Genomic DNA, 18,715 nt, shown 5'->3' with positions numbered 1-18,715 from the left:
GGATTAAAGGCAGCAGTGGGCAATGCTTGTGAAACGTGGAGCAGGATAGAGAGTATGAGAGCCATGGTCACCGACTGCTTCGGAGAAGTCTTGGGTCTCCTCTCCCAGAGACCGTACTCAGGTCATTTCCTCGAGATCCTCATTTGGAAAATCCCAATTTAATTGATGAATACTGATGGACAGGAAGGATAATGGTCAACTCCCATACATCCATTATGTGCAAAGAGCTTGACGGAGCTTTGAGAAGGTGGGTCTTCAGCTGTGGAGGTTTGCTTGGTCTTGACAATACCTGCTTGGTATTTATTGCCTCCCAATACAAGGGCAGTTGGAAAGTACATACAGAAAGGCCAAAAACATGAGCCTTAACTTCACTACTTTATTGGCAGACAAAAATTTGGAACTATTCAATAGTTCAGGTTTTGAAGTGGTATTTTGTATAATTAGGCAATATGCATGCTAATTTCATCTTAGCTGCTGATCAATATAGTTCTACTTGGAAAAATTATTCTGTAATGCTTTACTTGGTGTGGCGGATGTCTGAATTATGTTTAAAAGTGGAGGCGTGGAGGCATGCCTGTGTAGGGACGTGTCTCCAGAGTGCAGTGTGAATGGGGTTTTGCTCACTGCGCAGTATTAGCTTTGGACTATCTTGTATCACTCAGTTTTTATAAAGTTACCTTTGTATCCAGATTGAACAGGCATGTTCAAACATTTGCAAAGGGTCTTTCCATATTCATTTGCATTACTATTTATGAGACAAAACTAGTCTCAATTACAGCAAAAGGCAGAAATTTACCACAAAAATACAGCCTATTTTTAATCAAAGTTGCCTCGTTCTAGAACACATGTCTTGGCCATACTTCTGACTTTTTGTCATGGCATTGCCCCTCACAGAAAGTTCCTTTCTCCTTTTGCCAAGTGCTCTTCTTTCCAAAGCTTAGCACACAGGTCGCTTCCTGTCTGCAGGACACTTCCTATCTGGAAGGAGCACTGATGATGCATCTGTTGTCCTGGAGTCAAACTCTTATCCTGGTCTCAGCAGTTCCTGTTCATCTACTGAACTCTGATTCCTAGTACATGTGCACTGAGACCTCGGCTTGATGGATTTTCATATTGGGTTTTATAGTGCTGAGAAAGGCGACCTTGCATGTAGCAGTTGTCAAATGACCCAGTGAGTGTTTCCGGTACCTTTGGACGGACTCTTGCATGATTGAGCCTCTGTAATCTGAGACCCTGAATGTAATGTTTATATAACCATGTCTGCTTTGCTATCATCATGATTCAAACTTCAACTCCCTCTCTTCTCATAGGAATTTTATGCTGTAGAGAATTGCTTCCTTTATCCCCTCAGTGAATATCTGTGTACAGCTATAGTTTGGGAGGGAAAAGAATGTCATCACGGCACATCATCCCAACAGCTTACTACCTTCTGTGACTTAATGGTTCTAGGAAAGGTATGCTAAAAAAGGAATTTTCCAAAGGGGAAGGTAGTTACTATAGATACACCCCATGAAGAGGACTGTAGAACAAGGCACGCCACTTTCCTTTCCTCTAGTGTCTACTGAATGGGAGAAGAGTTCTTGAAAACTGAAAACTAAGGAAATTAGTGTCAGTGATCTTCATGAAAACTAACAGGTCGCTTTGCTCCGTATGAAAAATCAAGGGTGGCTCATGGAATCAGAGAGATAAGCTATGGCCCTTCCTTCTTGGCTACTTTCTGAATTGAAAATCAGTGAGAAATGGGGGAGGCAATATTTTTTATCCTAATGTGAGGTTGATCATAAGAGTAGGAAGAGTGCAACCACGTTAAGCACAAGAACTCTGACTCCCTCCATCAGCGAGATTTGATGGAATTTTCTCCTGTAATAATACTTCCATCAATATGACAATCATGCGATTTTAATAGTCTGCCTGGGCCTCATATCACAGTTTTGTCAATTCAGTCTTTGGTCTGTGTCACTTTCCTTCCCTGACCCTATTGTTACCTGACATCTATCTCTTGTGTGTGTGTTTTCTACTGACCACCAGCCTCCTTCTTCAAAACCCTTCTCAAACTCTAGATTATACTTACTAATTAGCACCCTGCCTCAAAAAGCATGGCTCTATAATGTATCATACTATAGCAGGGTGGGACAGGATGCCCCAAACAACTTTACTTTTCAATTAATATTCAAGCAAAAGACAATACCAATTTCTGCATTGGTATTTATTTCTGTGGGTCATTCTGTGGGTATTGGCCCTTGAAAATTGTTTTTGGGTAACCTGTTTGGCTAAGGAGTGCAAATTAAAATTAAAGACATCATAAGGACCTCAGTGGTAACAGGTACCTATATCAGTCACCAAAGACCAGTAAGTAGGCAGCTAGAAACTATGAGGGCTGATTAGAAGGATGTGCTTGTCGTTTGGTGAATATTTCCATACACTAAGCAAATGGCTTGACCAAAGAAAGACCGGAGAACATTTAAAAATAGTCACCTACCTTTTTGATTATGTTTAATGACCTAAAAAGTTTTAAAAATTCTTTCAGCATTAGATGAAGCATTTTCATAAATTTCTCAACTATTCCCCAAAGTAAGGTTAGACGCATAGATAAGCTATGTGTCTTAAAATATTAATCAAGGAGAAAGTGATACAAAAGACACCTGATTTAGAAGGAACACTGTAATTTAGAAATATTTCTGTTCCAGGAGCAGAAGGGAAAAGGCAAAAGGAGAAGAATAGAATCATGACTCTCTTTCCTCCTACAGAGAGGTTAAATTGATTTACAGTGATAGAATGTCAAATCCTCCACCATGGGGTCTCAACCAGCTGAGGTTTGAATTAGTATTACAAAATCTGTGCTTGCATTCACAAATCATGTCAGGGTCCACTGATGGCCCCTGTGTCATTTGTACCTTTCCACATCAAATGCTGATTTCATTTCAAGCCATTTGCTTTGGAGAAGGATGACAAAAAAAAAAAAAAAAAAAAAAAAAAAAAGCAGCAGTTGAAAAGAATCTGAAATGACTACCACAGGCAATGGGGGCAACGGCAAAGAAAAGATCCACAAGCCCAAGCAGGAACTTACGGCAGCTACTTTCGCTATCGCTGGCATTAGAAGAGACGTGTTCTGCAAGGACAGCACAGCAAATTAAAGAAGGATCAAGCATCAGAGAGCAGCCAGAACGAAAAGGACACACCCATGCAAAGCTACTGGAAATGTGAGCAAAGGCAAGTGAAAGGCCGCAGAAGAGCTCGCACTAGAGAATCCAGAGAAGAGAAAGATGAAAACTTTATTGCCAGTTTACACGATACTGCTGTTCCTTCCTTTTTATCAAATAAAAAAAGTACCTTTCACTATCAAACAATAACAACCCAGGTGATGTTCTTTCTGTAAATACTATGACACATGCATTGGGTGGTACAGGGAAGGACAGCGTGTGCCCACTGTAATGTAGGCCATTCTCGGTATTTCTGTTTTAGCCCTGAATTATTTGGAAGGAAGGCTAAGTTTGCCCAACTTGGGAGTCCCTTAAATTTTATTTTCAATTTAAATCCTTGCAAGAGAATCCACAGGTCTAAAGAGATTCTTGAAGCTCTTTCCTGCTTCAGTGAGTAGAAATATGGGAGGAAGCAGGAAGTCCCTGAGAAATGGTTCATGACTTAGTTTTTATTCTATGATCCTTGCTTGAATAGCTATTAAATTCTGGGAGAATGGAGCAGGCAGAAGAGAAATGGCCCGATATCCAGGGCAGGATCTGGTATGAATTATGTTTAACTCATCCTGAAGGACCTGGCTAACACAACAGAGGTGTGCATGTATGTCGTTCAGCTTATGAGTCAGTTGTGTAAAACTTATCAACTTCAAATGTTACTGTACTGGAATGATATATATGTGACTACCTCACTTTCAACTATTTGGCAATACTTAAGAAAGAGAGAGAGAAAAAAGATACATTATTCTCAACAGCAAAAAAACCCCAAAGTGCTTTAAAATGCTTTGATATACATTTTTGCCTGCTCATGGGATTGATTCTATAGCACAAACCATTCTTCTCTGTGTGACTTTATGGAAAGAGCTTTGCTGTTAATTTGGGCATACATTTGTCAAGTTCAAGGACTCACGGGAAAGGGCGGGATGAGCCCACAGTGAAGATGTGACTGATAGCGCAGGGCACCTTCGTTGGACATCCATGTCTTACCTACTTTGAAGCTGTGTTGTAGGGGGTAGCTTTTTGTTTTTCCCCTCAGCAATTGGATCTGTTCAGTTTTTAAAGAGTAAGCAAACATGTGGACATTCTGGACCCAACAGGGCATTACATACTTTTTTTTTTTTTTAAAAAACGATGTTTGCTATTAGCGATATGCTAAAACAATCCCTTCCCTTCCAAATTGAAAGCATAAATTCCCCCAGGTGGTGCTTGATGCCTTCCAGATGATTCTAAAATTGATGTTTAAATTTTATACCACATTCTATACAGTCTTTCAAAGATAAAGTTTTCATCTTTAAGGAGAGCAGCACTCAACCAGATTTTGTTTTCTACAGCTACGTGCCTAAAACAGGCCGGTGAGAGTCAAAACTTGAACCCTGAAAGGCAGGCATCATCACACAGGCTTATGTCAACAGCTATTGAAAATGCACAGGCTTATGTAAACAGCCCTTGAATGTGAAATCCAACTCAATGGTATTTTTGCTTTATAAAATGAAATGAATGACTAAAAATATTTCCTTGTAGCTATTACATTAAAACGAACAGGACAAAATTGAATATGTGATACATCCGCAAAAGATACAGCATTCTGTTCTTATTTCATTGGTGCTTCCAGAGTGGGGTGAGGATCAAAGAAAGCAAAATCATAGCATAAAATCGAGACATAGATACTTGTTCTTAACTGCTAAGTGCAACGAGACATAGACCAAAGACATGAATAAGCTGAAAATGCTTATATATCTTATTTTTCATTCTGTGCTACAAGATGAAGTTCTGAAAACACAATATAGCTGGTAACTCATTGATAAGAAAAGGTATTCATATTTATCTAAAACTATCATACAAATGGTTCAAGCAGGACCACTGCAAGTCAGAGAAAAAAAAATCAGTCAAAGTTAATAACAAAGAACTAAGGCTCAGATAGTTTAATATTTACATTTTGAGAATGTATGTTGCTTTTGAGTATGAAACAGCTCCTTTATTAACAGCAAAGAATAGCTCAGTTATAGAATTGGGCAAGGTCATTATATCTTTCATTGTTGAAAAGGCAGAAGAGAGAACATAAAGTCTATTTCTACTTTGCCATTCTAGAACACTTCGCTCACCCTTTCATTTCAACATGGTCTCTTGCTCTCTGAGAGGAAGTTGGTGGCTGAGCAAGTGATGCCATGCTGGACATCCAGACCATGTCGGCCATTATCACACGGTCAGAAAGGGGAGGTGTTAAATGCAGCAAGAGTTAGACTGCCTGACACGCTTTGCTTTGAAATGCTGACATGCAGAACAAAATGACCGAAAAATTATTTTGTAGGAGCATTCACAGCTAGGTAACAAATAAAACTCGTATCGTGTGCATGCTAGGAATGAAAGGCCCTCAAGAAAAGGAACAAAAGCCAAACTCAAAAGGAAAGGAAAGGAAAAGTTAACAGTGACCATTCCTGGAAACTTACTCAGAGTCTTTGTTCCATAACCGTCGTCACCTAATCCGGGGATGTCCTGCATGGAAGTCCCCAGAGAGAGCAATGAGAGAGGAAGAACAGCCACGGAAGAGGAAGGTAGAAGTCAGTGGAGTCAAAATGGATACTACCATGACAGACCGTGTTGCCCGAGCAGTCTGGATCCCACTCTCTTACCTTCTGAAAAATCACATTCACCCCAAACTCCCTGAACTGAGTTAATAAAAGGGAATTTTTGGTTTGTAATCAACTGAAAAGGTTGAAGCCAGAGACTGTGAGGAGGGGGGGGGAAAAGCTCAGTGAATGTAATTTTGTTCACTGTGAAGAATGTCCCCACTCCAAATTTCATAACAAATTCTGTGTCCACGAATATCCCTTCTCAGTGTTTAATGGCTTTCTGGAGGGTAAGAGTGGACTAATGCACCAAGCTCGAACCCAAGACAACATACATATGTGGCAAAGTAATCCAATATGACCAGGTAGAAAGGAGATTTGCCTCAAGCCTTAGGGAGTTGCATGATCAAGCCAGACCTGTTCCTGGTCGCAGAGAAATGCTGGTTGGAATTGAAGCCCCAGCTTTGTCAAGGCCCCTTCTAGTGCTGTGTGCCTCAGGAAGGCCCTTCCGAGGATCCAGACTGCAGTCAAACACTGGTCACAGTAGTAAAACCTGCCCTGCCTGCCTGCCATGTCGTTTGCCTAGGTGTGTGGCGTGGGAGAGCCTGCTGTGCGTGTTGCCTGTGAAGGTTTTTTTTTTTTTTTCTTGTGTTGCAGGTGGCGTTATCTTCGAGAATCTACTTACGTTCAGGATCACTGGTTTCCTGCTCACTCTGCTCCTTGTTCTTGTAGAATGGGAATTTTCGTGAAAAGATGAAGCTCTTTTTACGCTTGTCACTGAATGACTGTGAAGGAGAAAAGGCATGGGGCAAAAACAGGGGACGTCTAATTGCTGTCACACTCATGCTGACAGAACAACTAGTTTGTAAAAGCGCAGAGAGCTGTAGTGACGCAAGCGGACATTCCACAAAGGTGCTGGAGGATTCTAGAGGCAGACTTGATTTTCAAGGAGTGCCAACTCTGCATAATGACACCTTGGGAAAAGTGGTTTTTACAGTCAAAATAGCCTTTGCAGATCAGTGGTGACAGAGAATGTCTTAAGGTAGAAGATCCAGACTCTGTCCTGGGGTGAGAGCTTGCCCATCACCCTTGACAAGTAACTGGATCTATCTTAACTTCTGTATCTTCATCTGCAAGTCAACACACTCAGGTGTTGAGATTGTGCGAGGCGGTATCCGCACGCTATGCTGTACAATTCTCATTTTATCACTGTCAGGCATAAAATGACTATAGAAAAAGTAGGCATTTTCCCCTCCCCCCAATTGTCTAGGTATCTTAATACTGAATTTGTATTATCTCAGCTTGGATTTAACTCAGACTGCACAGGGAAGCATGTGGTATTAGGATATTTGGTAATTATAGCGTGAGATTTCTAATTCAAAAGATAACTTAGCCTCACACCCTCATTACAGTCTAGATGGAGAAGCACAGAGAGGTGGGGTCCAGTGGCAGTATCATAGTTCCTTGGTGATAGCCAGCATGCTAACCAGAAGCTGGCAACGCTGTATTTACTTTACGCATGCATGCTTTCGTGATAGTCAGTCACCATTGTACATTTTGGTAAGGGGAAAAAATATAAAGATGGATACCAGATACCAAATGCCTTTAACGTACAAGCTGTCTATTAGTTTAAAGAGGGCTGGATTATAACTGAAATATAGATAGCACAGCTATAAAATTTGTTAACTCCATTGATTAGCACATTCTGGTTCAGTAGATTTTTATTGACTTCCTCACATGGTGACTGTTGGTACGTGAATGCTTTGTGGGGTTATTTGTTGTGAAATGTCTTATTGATTTCATATTTTAAAATGTTTCAGAAATGTCTCTTCAGCCTGATTATCATCTGTACTTGACTGATTTGGATCTTTTAGCTGATTAAAAATGCTAGAAAAATCTCCATGGAACAAGTTTTCTTGTTGTTCATGTTTTAAATTGAATTGCCAATGGCAATGGGAAAGGGGAATTCTAAACCAGGGTTAGCATTGGCCACTGGCAGGAACAAATGTACAGCCAGAGATGCAGCTTGGAGGAAATTAGTACTTGCCGGTTGAGAGGTGAGCATTGTTCCGTTGGTGGGACTTAGTCATGTGCCCATATTAGTTAGAAGCTCAACCAAAACAACCAGCCAACCAACTAAACAAACAAAAAATACCAAATAAACCAAAAACCAACCAACCAAAGACCCGAAGGTGCAAATAAGGCTTTTGTTTTGTACTCTTGTGCTCCTCTATTAAATATCAATTTTGGCGACTATTTCCATTCAGAAAACACTCAAGTCCTGAAATGTCTTACACCAATGTCAGAGGAGCTTAGTTTTATACCAGATCAGGAAAAGTTTTAGATTTCATATTAAAGCACTGCTTTCTCGGAACTTAGTCTGCAGATAGCACCTGTGTGTCTCATAGAATTTTTTCAGAACTTGCAGTTGAGAATTGGCAGCCAAAGACAAGGCAGGGAAGTGCCCCATATTGTCCTTAAAGGGACGTTACATATTCTTGCGTCACTCCAGTGCCATGCTGCTTTTACAGTTCAAGCAGATTTAAATCCCAGTAACTGAAAGTAAAAGAAAAATACCATGTAAGAATTAATGGTGTGTGATCCCATGTTAGACACTTCTTTTTAGCATCACAGATGACTTTCCATGCAAAACAGTGATGAATTCTCATGCAAATACAAAATGATGCCAAGAGGAGGAGAGCCTGGGGTGTGAACACACAAACACACACACACACACACAGATGGACAATGCAGAGGCTTCTAGGACCCCAAGTGGTGTTACATGCAAACCACGTCACTGAAATGGTCTCATGGGTCAAAGGAAAATGAAAAGGTGTTGTCTGTGATTAATTCTCTCATGTCTCCAAGCAAGGAATGTAACGTGTTAACATTTCCCAAGTATGAAAATGTTGTGTATCATGAGTTTTCTGATTGGACATAATAATACTGAACAGCACACTTTTTAAAAGGACAGAAAATACATGATACTCCGGAAGTAAAATTATAAAACAGTATTACAAGCAAATGCATTTTGATTCCTTCTTGCATAATATGGAAGGTACTGGCCCCCTTCAGGGTTACATTTTCTTACATGTATGGACACAAAATTAAATCACCACTTTAGCTCACACAGATTTCGACGCTTGCTCTTAGGGGCTTGGCTAAACATTTTCAGTTCTAACAGATTATATGTAGTTTTCAAGGCTATTCTTTATTCTTCTAGATAACATGGTGCCAGGCTTTATTACCACTGTAATTTTTTCTTTTAGCATAGAAGAGCAAAGTCTGCTATATGAGTGCTAGTGGAACATAATTAAATGAGCACTTTTGCTACTTATGTAACTCATGGCTCTAGGGTAAAGGCTGGGTTACAGCTCCAGTGTCAGCTGTACTTGACCAGTGCTGTCTTTTCAGCATCGCAGCATCTTCATTTCCCATTTATTGTTTAAGGAGAAAATTTGCATAGAGATTTTGAAAACACCAAGCAAATGTGGCATGGGTAAATTGGCGTAGGGAAGAATTCTACTTTAGAATTTGATCAAGAAAAAAAAAGTATTTATTGAGCACTGATTTGCAAAGCTTAGGTGTAAGGCACCACATACATGTATCTACAGGCTACCTTCATGAGCCTGCTTTATCACGATCTCTGTATGTGTCCAGAGTTGCTCAAATGGTGAGTAGTGAAGTCAGAAATTGAATTGGCTGCAAATGTTAGTATTCCTGTGACTGTTCTGCAAGTCATGCCTGCTTCGAGTTTAAATTTAAAATGACAAGCAATTGGACTATGGTAAGCCACACCACGTGCTCTGTCATTCCTGGGCAGCAGTGCCTGGCGATGGCTTCAGCTACCACATGTCGCTAGATTCCGTAACATCTCTTTGGGTTATTTTGCTACATCTTTCTTTATTGGATAGCAATTAATGCAGTTGAGAGCTCAAAGTCACTCTTGTTCTTATGATAGTGTGTAGGTACCACTTTGTATGAAATAAAAGGAATTTCAACGAGATGCGTTAGCTATGGCGATCTAAAACAGTGTGTAGCTAGTTAATAGAGAAGAGAGTAAGTGGTTGCTTAGGCAATGAGGTATGGAGAGTAGGAAGTGATGGTTGATGGATAGGGACTTATTTTAGGGTAAAGATGAAATTGTGGTGATAGATACATGATCCTATAGATCTAGTAGGGAACACAGAATTGTGTACTTTAAGGTCATGTAATTAATGTAAATTATATTGCAATAGGGCCATTTAGAAAAGGAATTCTCCCACAATTGGAAAGGTTTCTCATTCCACTTGATGTAAGTATGTTATGATTGAATACTCTCAATCCTTGTAGTCTACCGTGCATGGGCACGTAGAAATCTATGTATGTTTCTGTTGATCTGAATCTGTCTTATGTCAGTTAAGTGAATACTTTTCATGTTGTGACAGACATTACGAAACTAATGTCAGCAGTCAGCGTCTCATCAGTGTCCCTCAGAAGTCCCCTGATTTTTAGGTCAAATGGCAGGAAACTTCCTAGCCTGACCCCTTACCATAGAATGCTTTGGTAAGCGTTGGCATAAGATAAAATGCATTATGTATAAGGAAAAAAGTAAAAACTCAGTTCTCCTCTTCTCTCACGTAACCTCCACATTCTTAAAGATGCATGGCATGTTTACCCTTCATATTCAGAAAACCCAGCACTAGGGACCTGTTACTGCTGTTTTCTTCTTATCTGCCAGGTCTTCTGCTTCTACAGCTCCACAATGCCAGCTTTGTAGGCAATGGTGTTCTCTGTTGGAATTTAAATTTGTACAGGGCTTGAATATGATTTTCTCTGTGGCTCTTTTTAATTTTTATAAATATTTGTTTTCTCGTAGTTGTACCTAGAAAAGCTGTTTAGGTACCACTTTGTATTATACATTCAATCTTATAGATTCCATGATCAGTTGACAGATACAATTTGATTTTCCATGTTTTTTTGATTTCTTTATAAAGAGTGCTGATTAGAAACTCTGTAAGACAAATTGCCTGGCCTCTTCAACATAAATATTGCACCAACCAACCAAAACAAACAAAATATTTAAGGGGAAATCTGAAAATTAGCACGGACAAATCACATTAACAAATTATCATATAGACTTCATTTGTGTTCAGGTTCAAACAAATTACAACAGAAAACAACAACAATAAAACCACCTATGACATTTGTGGTACAATGTGAATTCAGAGAAAGAGGAGCAAGAAGAGGAGGGGGAGGAGGAGGAGGACGAGGAGGAACCAATGCCTGTCTGTCCTGTGGTAAAGGCACTTGCCATGAGATGATACACCCCTGAGCTTGAGTTCCAGATCCCGTGTAAAGGTGGAAAGAGAGAGTAGATACCACATACTTGTTTCTTAATCCAGTCATTGTTCAAATGAGTAAATACAGGTACACTGGAAACAAGAGTTGTCATGGTCAATTCTTTAAAAGTTTTAATTCTTCTAAAGAGCTCTTAGTTGTGATAATAACCTTGTAGCAGAAAGTGTAGCTAGCACTCAGCCTGCAAAGTAGAAATTAATGTTGTTGGGGTGAGAGTCTGGACACAGGGATCTTTTATGAGACTGTTTCTCCGAACAAGGACCATGTATGGATGCAACCTAGAGCCCCTGCTCAGATGTAGCCCTTGGTAGCTCAGTATCCAAGTGGCTAGCCTAATAGGGGGAACAGGGACTGTTTTTGACATGAACTCGATGGCGGACTCTTTGACACCCCCCCCCTTCCTGGGAGAAGCAGCCTCACTAGGCCACAGAGGAGGACTTTGAGCCAGTCCTGAAGACACCTGATAAACCAGTATCAGATGGAAGGGGAGGAGGTTCTCCCTTATTAGTGGACTTGGAAAGGGGCAGAGAGGAGATGGTGGGTGGGTGGGATTGGGAGGGAAAGAGGGAGTGGGATACAGCAGGGATACAAAGTTAACAAACTGTAACTAATATAAAAAAATAAAAATTAAACAAAACAAAACAAAAACCTACATTAATTGTGATGTGTGCTTAATTGTGGTGTGTGCAAAGGATACCAAAGCCAAACCCACATAATATGAACAATAGACACAATGAATTTGGGAGGAAATTTGTGATGCCAAGGAGGTTATAAAAAGACTTAATTAAAATCAGAGGAAATGAAAAGCTTTTCTTTATAGGAGAATCTGCAGAGAATGATAAAGTAAGGAATCACTATTCAGAAACTACCATCATGAGAGAAAATTCATTCAAGAGTCATATTAGTGTTTGCAAATCCACGAGAAAACAGGATAGGCATCTCCATGTATTATTTAATTACAAGAATAGCAAGAAATAGCTATATAGTGGAGCAATATCAACACTGGGACAGACAGCCTATCATTAAGTATTTCCTGAGGGCAAGTGCTGATGAGTATATTAAGTCATGCTTTCCTCAAAGTATATGAAGTATTTTTGCTCCAAAGGCAACTGTTTCCACTGATGGTGAAGAAACAGTTATTTCCTAACTAAAATATATCCTCTTAAGATATGTCAGTGTCATGACAACATAAAAAGCTAAGCAAATGCCCAGAAGTAGGTCAGGGATATAAAATGTATGGTCCTGGATCAGGAAGGAAAAAAAAATGCATAATTTCTACAACTTCTTGCCAACATAGTTCAGGGTATTATAGATGGGTGTATAATTTTTGAGTATAAGGGACTTAATATTTTTTGCTCTTTTAATGTTTAAAATTTTTATAAGGTAGCTTTAAAAAGATAAATCATAAAGTACATAATATAGTACAAGTAAAATAGAAATTACTAGTTGACTGGGGGACAATTCTTCTCATAACTTTTCTTTTCCCTCCCTCCCTCCCTCCCTCCCTCCCTTCCTTCCTTCCTTCCTTCCTTCCTTCCCCAAAGTAGAAAAGCAGATAAGGAAAGAAAGAGTGAAACAAGTTCCTTTTGAGTGCTGGGGCCAAGTGGAAGCACCAAACAAGGTTCATTATTCATGAAAATGTGGCAGCTGATATTCTGTGACCTGAAAGGACAAAGGTCTTAACATTCGTTGCTTAAGAAAGAATCAAAACCACAGGATCCGCCATTCTAAAAATGGCTGTGAAAATGTCATCCTAAATGAGTCCTTTGCGTCCCTTTTCTACTTGCATTATTTCTGGGTCTGGTTTGGTCATGCTAAGTAAAAGTTCATGGCTTAGGGCAGTAGTCTAGAGAGCAAGCCTAGAATAGTATAGCAAAGGGATGGCTGAATCATATGCAGGATTTTATGGCTACTCTGGTGCACACTGAATAGGAAGGACGTTTCATTTTGAGGGCCAAGTCTTCTACTTTTGGGCTATCATCAATTCTTCCCCCAGAATGTAAAATTATTCTCCATCATCTTATATTCTACTCAAGCTACCTCAACCTTCATAGCAAAACTTGTTGATTCCTTTTTTTTTTTTTTTTAACACATTCAAATCATTGTTTAGATTTTGATTTTTTTTCCCTCTAGTTAGATGCCAACAAACTACATCCTCTGGGCCAATCTGACCCACTATGTGATTATTCTGTAAATGCAGTTTTTATTGGTCCACAATCATGCTCACTAACTCTATAGGAGCCAAGATAAATTCCTAAACACTCATATTTGGTCTCTTATGGGGAGAAACAATATAGTGATCTAAGCTTCTCTACTTAGAGTCACCAATGATCTCCAGAAGTCTAATTTAGAACTGCTCTCAGGTCCCATTTTATCCTTTTATTTTTAGAAATTTAAATCTACCCACTAGACAAGATTTATCCCCCTTTTTTCCCTGACACACTTGACTGGTTTACTGCTGGAACACACCTGTATTTTCATTGCCTTCTTTCTAATGAAACCATTTTTCCTTTGGATCTTTCTTACCATTTTCAGTCTCTAAAATTTGGAAGGGACATATGCTCAGTTCTTGACCTTTTTTCTCTTCTCTCTTAGGCCTCTTATTCCTTCCCCACACACGCTCCCTAAGTGATCTGTTATGCGAATGGTGGATTATATCCAAATGTATCTATAGCTGCATCTCTTCCATGAAATTCAGGTTCATATACACTTGCCTGTCTACCATCTCTACAGTCTCATCAACTGCCTTCAAACCACTTGCTCAAATTCCTCCCGTATTCTACAAATAAAACTCACCACTGGTTCTAAAACATCAGTTCTGTTGGATGATCAATGGTATATACAAAAGATTATATGGCTTTGAAATTAAACAGTGAGAGGAACATGATGATGGCATAGAGGTCCCCAGTACTCACTTCATTCTAGCAAAGTTGAGAACAATCAAACCCTTTCTCCAAGCAAAACAAAACTGTATTCTGAGCTGGTGCCTAGAGGGCAACCACTAGAAATCAGCAAGAAAGAGGCTGAGTGCTTTGAAGAGAAGTGAGACAAAAGCATAAAAAGAAAACAAAACACTTGCCACTTGGTTCCACAGCTGGGGCTGTGGGGGAGAGGTGGGAGGGCAGGGACAGCCTCTGTGAGCGGAGAAGTGTGGAAGACAAGGTCAAGGTGAACTCCATCATCATCTAGAGCAGCAGTTCTCGACTGGGCCAGTGCTGCGGCCCTTTAATACAATTCCTCATGTTGTGGTGACCCCCCAACCATGACATTTCCATTGATACTTGATTGCTGTAATTTTGCTACTGTTACTATTGGGAATATGTTTTTGGAGATGAGACTCACCAAAGGGTTGCCACCCAGAGGTTGAGTACTGCTGCTCTAGATGCCAATTCTGGCCACCAGAAAGTCCCACTATCCTCTGACAAGTACTTAGATAAGTACTCTGAACTCTGTTTAGCATTTTTTTTTTTGAAACTTATTTCTTGGCATCTCCCAGAGAACGCTTTGGGTTCTGCAGCCAGGGTCCATTAAGACGTGAACTATTGTCTGTGTTTGCACTGTCGCAGGGCCAGAAGATCCAGTGTAGCCCCATCTATGGGACTCCACAGACATTTCAGTTTTCACTGGTTTGGGGACAGCTGTCTTGCAAACACTAATTGGTCCAGAGGAGTAGCCCAAGCTTTCTCACTGTCCTGTACTGGGAGCGAGGGTGATACCCTCATGAAACAGGCAATGATAACCATAGTGCCCCCATCAATCTCAGGCACCCGAGTGCTCCTCTGGGGTGAGATGTGTCAGAAAACAGATGGACACCTAACTTCAGCTCTGAACTCCTCATGAGTCCATGCATGGTTAGCAACACTAGATTTTAAAAAAGGAAAATGCCACAGTGAAACCCATAATTCTGGTACAATGAATCCATGCTAATTCAATATTTTTTAAATGTGGAAATATTTAAAATATGTAGTCCAGATTGGCCTCGAACTTGTGAATCTCCTGCCTCTACCTCTTTAGCATGTCCTACTGGCTTGTGCCACCACAACTGCCTAAATACTTCTAAAGATTTATCTTTAAAATGTATGTGTTTGGCTGGACAATGGTGGCCCACGCTCTTAACGCCAGTGCTTGGTAAGCAGAGGCAGGTGGATCTCTGAGGCCAGCTGGGTCTACAGAATGAGTTCTACAACATCCAGGCCTACGTTGAGAAACCTTGTCTTGAAAAACAAACAAAACAAAACAAACAAACAAACAAACAAACAGTATAATTTCTGTGTTTCTGTGTCTGTATGTCTGTGCCCACAGAGGCCAGAGGCCACTGGGTACTTTGGAGATGGAGTCACAGGCACTTGTGAGCTGCTCAGTATGGGTGGTGGGAACTGAACTCTGATCCTCTGGAAGACTTACCAGTTGCTCTTATCAACTGAGCCATCTATCTAGCCTCGCTGATTAAAAGGAATTAAAATTTTAAAATAAGGGTTATAAAAATCGTAATGAGATCTAAGACCATACATATAAGCAATTGGATGGAATTCGAGAGGTGATGCAGTATATAAATCATTGCTCTGCTGACTTTAGACATCAGAGACTGAGAGGGTGAGACAGATCCAGGAAGAGAGACTAAGGACGGTGGTTTCATTAAGAAGAAGGCAACGAAAACACAGATATGTTCCAGCAGTCAACCAAACAAGTGTTTCAGGGAGGAAAATGGGATGAATCATGTCTAGTGGGTAGATTTTTTTTTCTAATGAAAGAACCAAATAAAAATCTTAAAAATAAAGATCTCAATAAGTAAAAGTAATATATATATATATATATAGTTGAAAGACCAAAGAACAGACAAGGTAAAATGGAAGAAAAAGATTTACATGAAAACCTGTCTTTGGAAACATTCTAGTCACACACAAAAGAAAGACCTTTGAGACCTCATCGAATGAATGAGTGCTTTCGGAATTCTCAAGGAGAGAAAAGTAATTGAAGGTATAGGAAACAATAGGGAGCTTCACAAACTGTGGAGAAGATACAGTCATTTGTGTACAGCTCATGAACAACTGAGCAGAGAGGGTCCTTACTACATCCTCTTATACTCACTGAACCTTCAAAAGTACAAGAAAGATGACTAGGGAAGTAGCTTAATGACAGAGGGTTTGCCTAGCATGCATGTAGCCCCACATTCTATCCATAGCAAGATGTAAAGACACATATATGCATACACACACACACACACACACACACACACACACACACACACACACCCCACAAGGCAAACGTATCTAAGTACCAAGTGACATGGCTATCCTCATGAGCCTAACAGCAGATTTCTCAGCAGAAGCTCTGCAGTCCACCCAGGGACATAGGGAAGGAGTGTTCCACGTTGTGAGGGAAATCACTGTGAGAAGGGCTGATTCCAGCAGAGCCAGCCTCTGGAAATGATGTAAAAGCATGGTCCACAGCACTTTTATTTGAATCTCTTTTAGATTTAGAGCATGGTAGGCATTCAGTTTTTACTGAATGAACACATAAACTGTACTGTTGAGGGGTGATTCCCCTTGGAAGCATGGGGAAAGATTTTGGGAACAGCAAAACAAAACAGCAACAGTTGAAACTCGTTAGAAAAGAGGCAATAATAGAGGAGTGAAAAACACCCCAAGGAGTGATGTTTCTGTTTGCTGCATTTCTCTTCAGCGAGCATCTTGTGGTTTTGCTTTTCCGATGTTTTTTATCTTGTAATTTTTAAACTCAATGATCTGAGTTATTCTTAGATGCCTTTTATTACTGTTAATAAAAATGAGATGGCTTAGCTATGTGCTTGTATGAGCTGCACTTTCAGCTCTATCTATTATTTGATTTTGGAAAAGTCATAAAGATTTTAATAGCATTCATAATGTCAATAAAATGTACCATTTAATTTATCCCTTTTACCTTTCTCCCACAAGATTATTGTCTTTCTCAATTAAAAGAACAGTTTGCTCAAATACATCTTTTCTGCTGTGCTGGAGAGATGGGTTGGTCTATAACATGTTTGCCTCAAAAGCACAGGGATCTGAGTTTCAGCGCTTGAATCCAGATTGAGGAGAAAAGCTGGATGTGATGGCATATGCTTGTAATGCAAGTGCTGAGGAAATGGAGACAGGCAGGTTTCTGGGGCTCAATGTGGCCAGCCTAACCTAAGTGTGAGGTTCAGGCCACGGGAAACACCCGATGGAGGACAAGCACAATTTTGCTTTGACCTCTGTGTGTACATAGACATGTATATTTGCACACACTTGAACATGCTTGGCATTGCAAAGCACCTTTTTATGCCACAAATGGAAAAATCTTTTTAAGAGAAATTTAAAAAGAACAAAATATCTGTTATCAGTAAAAAGCAAACCTATTTTTTTTCAACTTAATTATAGTAGGAATATAATTTTAAATCCTGGTTTCATTTACTACTGTAACATGTATGACCCTAGAAATACCTTTATTTATTTATTTATTTGTCTTTGTTGTTGTTGAGTCAGGGTTTTTCTATGTAGCCCTGGCTTTCTGGGAACTCACTTTGCTGACCAAGCTGGCTTTGAGTTCACAGATCCACCTGGCTCTGCCTCCCAGTTGCAGGATTAAAGGGTGCACTACCACGCCTCCTGACCCTAGGAATGTTATTTAATTTCTGAGCCTCAGTTGTAGCTACTTAAATGTGACCATGTGTAAAAAGCATGACTCCCAGTAAAGCTCAAAAAGGAGAGCCAACAATAACAGTAGTGACAAAAGTCTGTTTTTACATCTTTAGAAAGTTTCTGTAAGCATCAATTTTAATTAACAAGTGGAATGAACTTAGAATTCAATAATACAAATATTTGGGAAACTATCAAATGTATGCCTTACAAATATTAAAAAAACCTCTTAGTCAATCAACAGGTCAAAGAAAATACTTCTTAATGACTGGGAATGAAGACACCAGAATTTATGCATATGGCTACAGCAGTACGTAGAGGAAAACACAGCTGTAATGTCAATGATAAAATATCTCTAATTAATAATCTAACCTTACTATCTTAAGACACTGAAAATGACAAATAATCTAAAACAAGAGGGAATGATAATAATAAAGATTATAGCTGAAATCAATGGAATAGAGAATATAAAAATAGAAAATGAACAAAATCCAAAGTTGAGTCTTTGAAGTAATTGTCAAAAACAATAAAACTTTCGCTCCTTTTAGAAAGAACAAGAGAAGACACCAGTTACTAACATCATGAATAAAGGGAGCTGGAGAAATTAGCATCAAGACCGAAGAGGAACAGAGAGGTGGCTGGGGTGCTAAGAGCACTGGTTGCTCTTCCAGAGAACCCAGGTTCAATTCCTAGCACCCATGCAGTGGCTCACAACCACTCATGACACCGGTCCCTGATGATCCAGCTCCCTCTTCTGGCCTCTACAGGAACCGCATACATGTGGTGCACACACATTCATGCAAGCAATACACAGAGTAAAAACAATAAAATTGTTTTAAAAAAGAATGGCCAACTGTCGGGCAGAGTGCATGGAATCTTATGTAAGAAGTGGGAAATAGCAAGAGCTGGAGAGGACAGGAACCCCACAAGGAGAGCAACCAGAAAACCTGAACACAGGGAA

At 39.8% G+C, this 18,715-nt stretch overlaps 1 protein-coding gene across 16 annotated transcripts in view; it reads right to left on the bottom strand.

Moving 5' to 3' along the window:
- Dlg2 (discs large MAGUK scaffold protein 2) overlaps nucleotides 1-18,715 on the bottom strand; it is a 1,446,492-nt gene that overhangs the window by 20,876 nt on the left and 1,406,901 nt on the right. For 9 of the 16 annotated variants that reach the window (XM_055623355.1, XM_055623352.1, XM_055623357.1 and 6 more), the window contains one exon: nucleotides 6,447-6,546. In XM_055623355.1, the coding sequence (XP_055479330.1) occupies nucleotides 6,447-6,546 (100 nt within the window). Of the gene's footprint in view, nucleotides 1-3,067; nucleotides 3,110-5,641; nucleotides 5,688-6,446; nucleotides 6,547-18,715 lie in introns of all 16 variants that reach the window. The other 7 variants (XM_055623354.1, XM_055623358.1, XM_055623365.1 and 4 more) reach the window with 2 other exon arrangements.

This window comes from Psammomys obesus, unplaced genomic scaffold (genome assembly GCF_907164565.1).
Source record: "Psammomys obesus unplaced genomic scaffold, mPsaObe1.curated_primary_1811, whole genome shotgun sequence".
NCBI lineage: Eukaryota > Metazoa > Chordata > Mammalia > Rodentia > Muridae > Psammomys > Psammomys obesus.
This window is presented reverse-complemented; position numbering and strand designations above follow the sequence as displayed.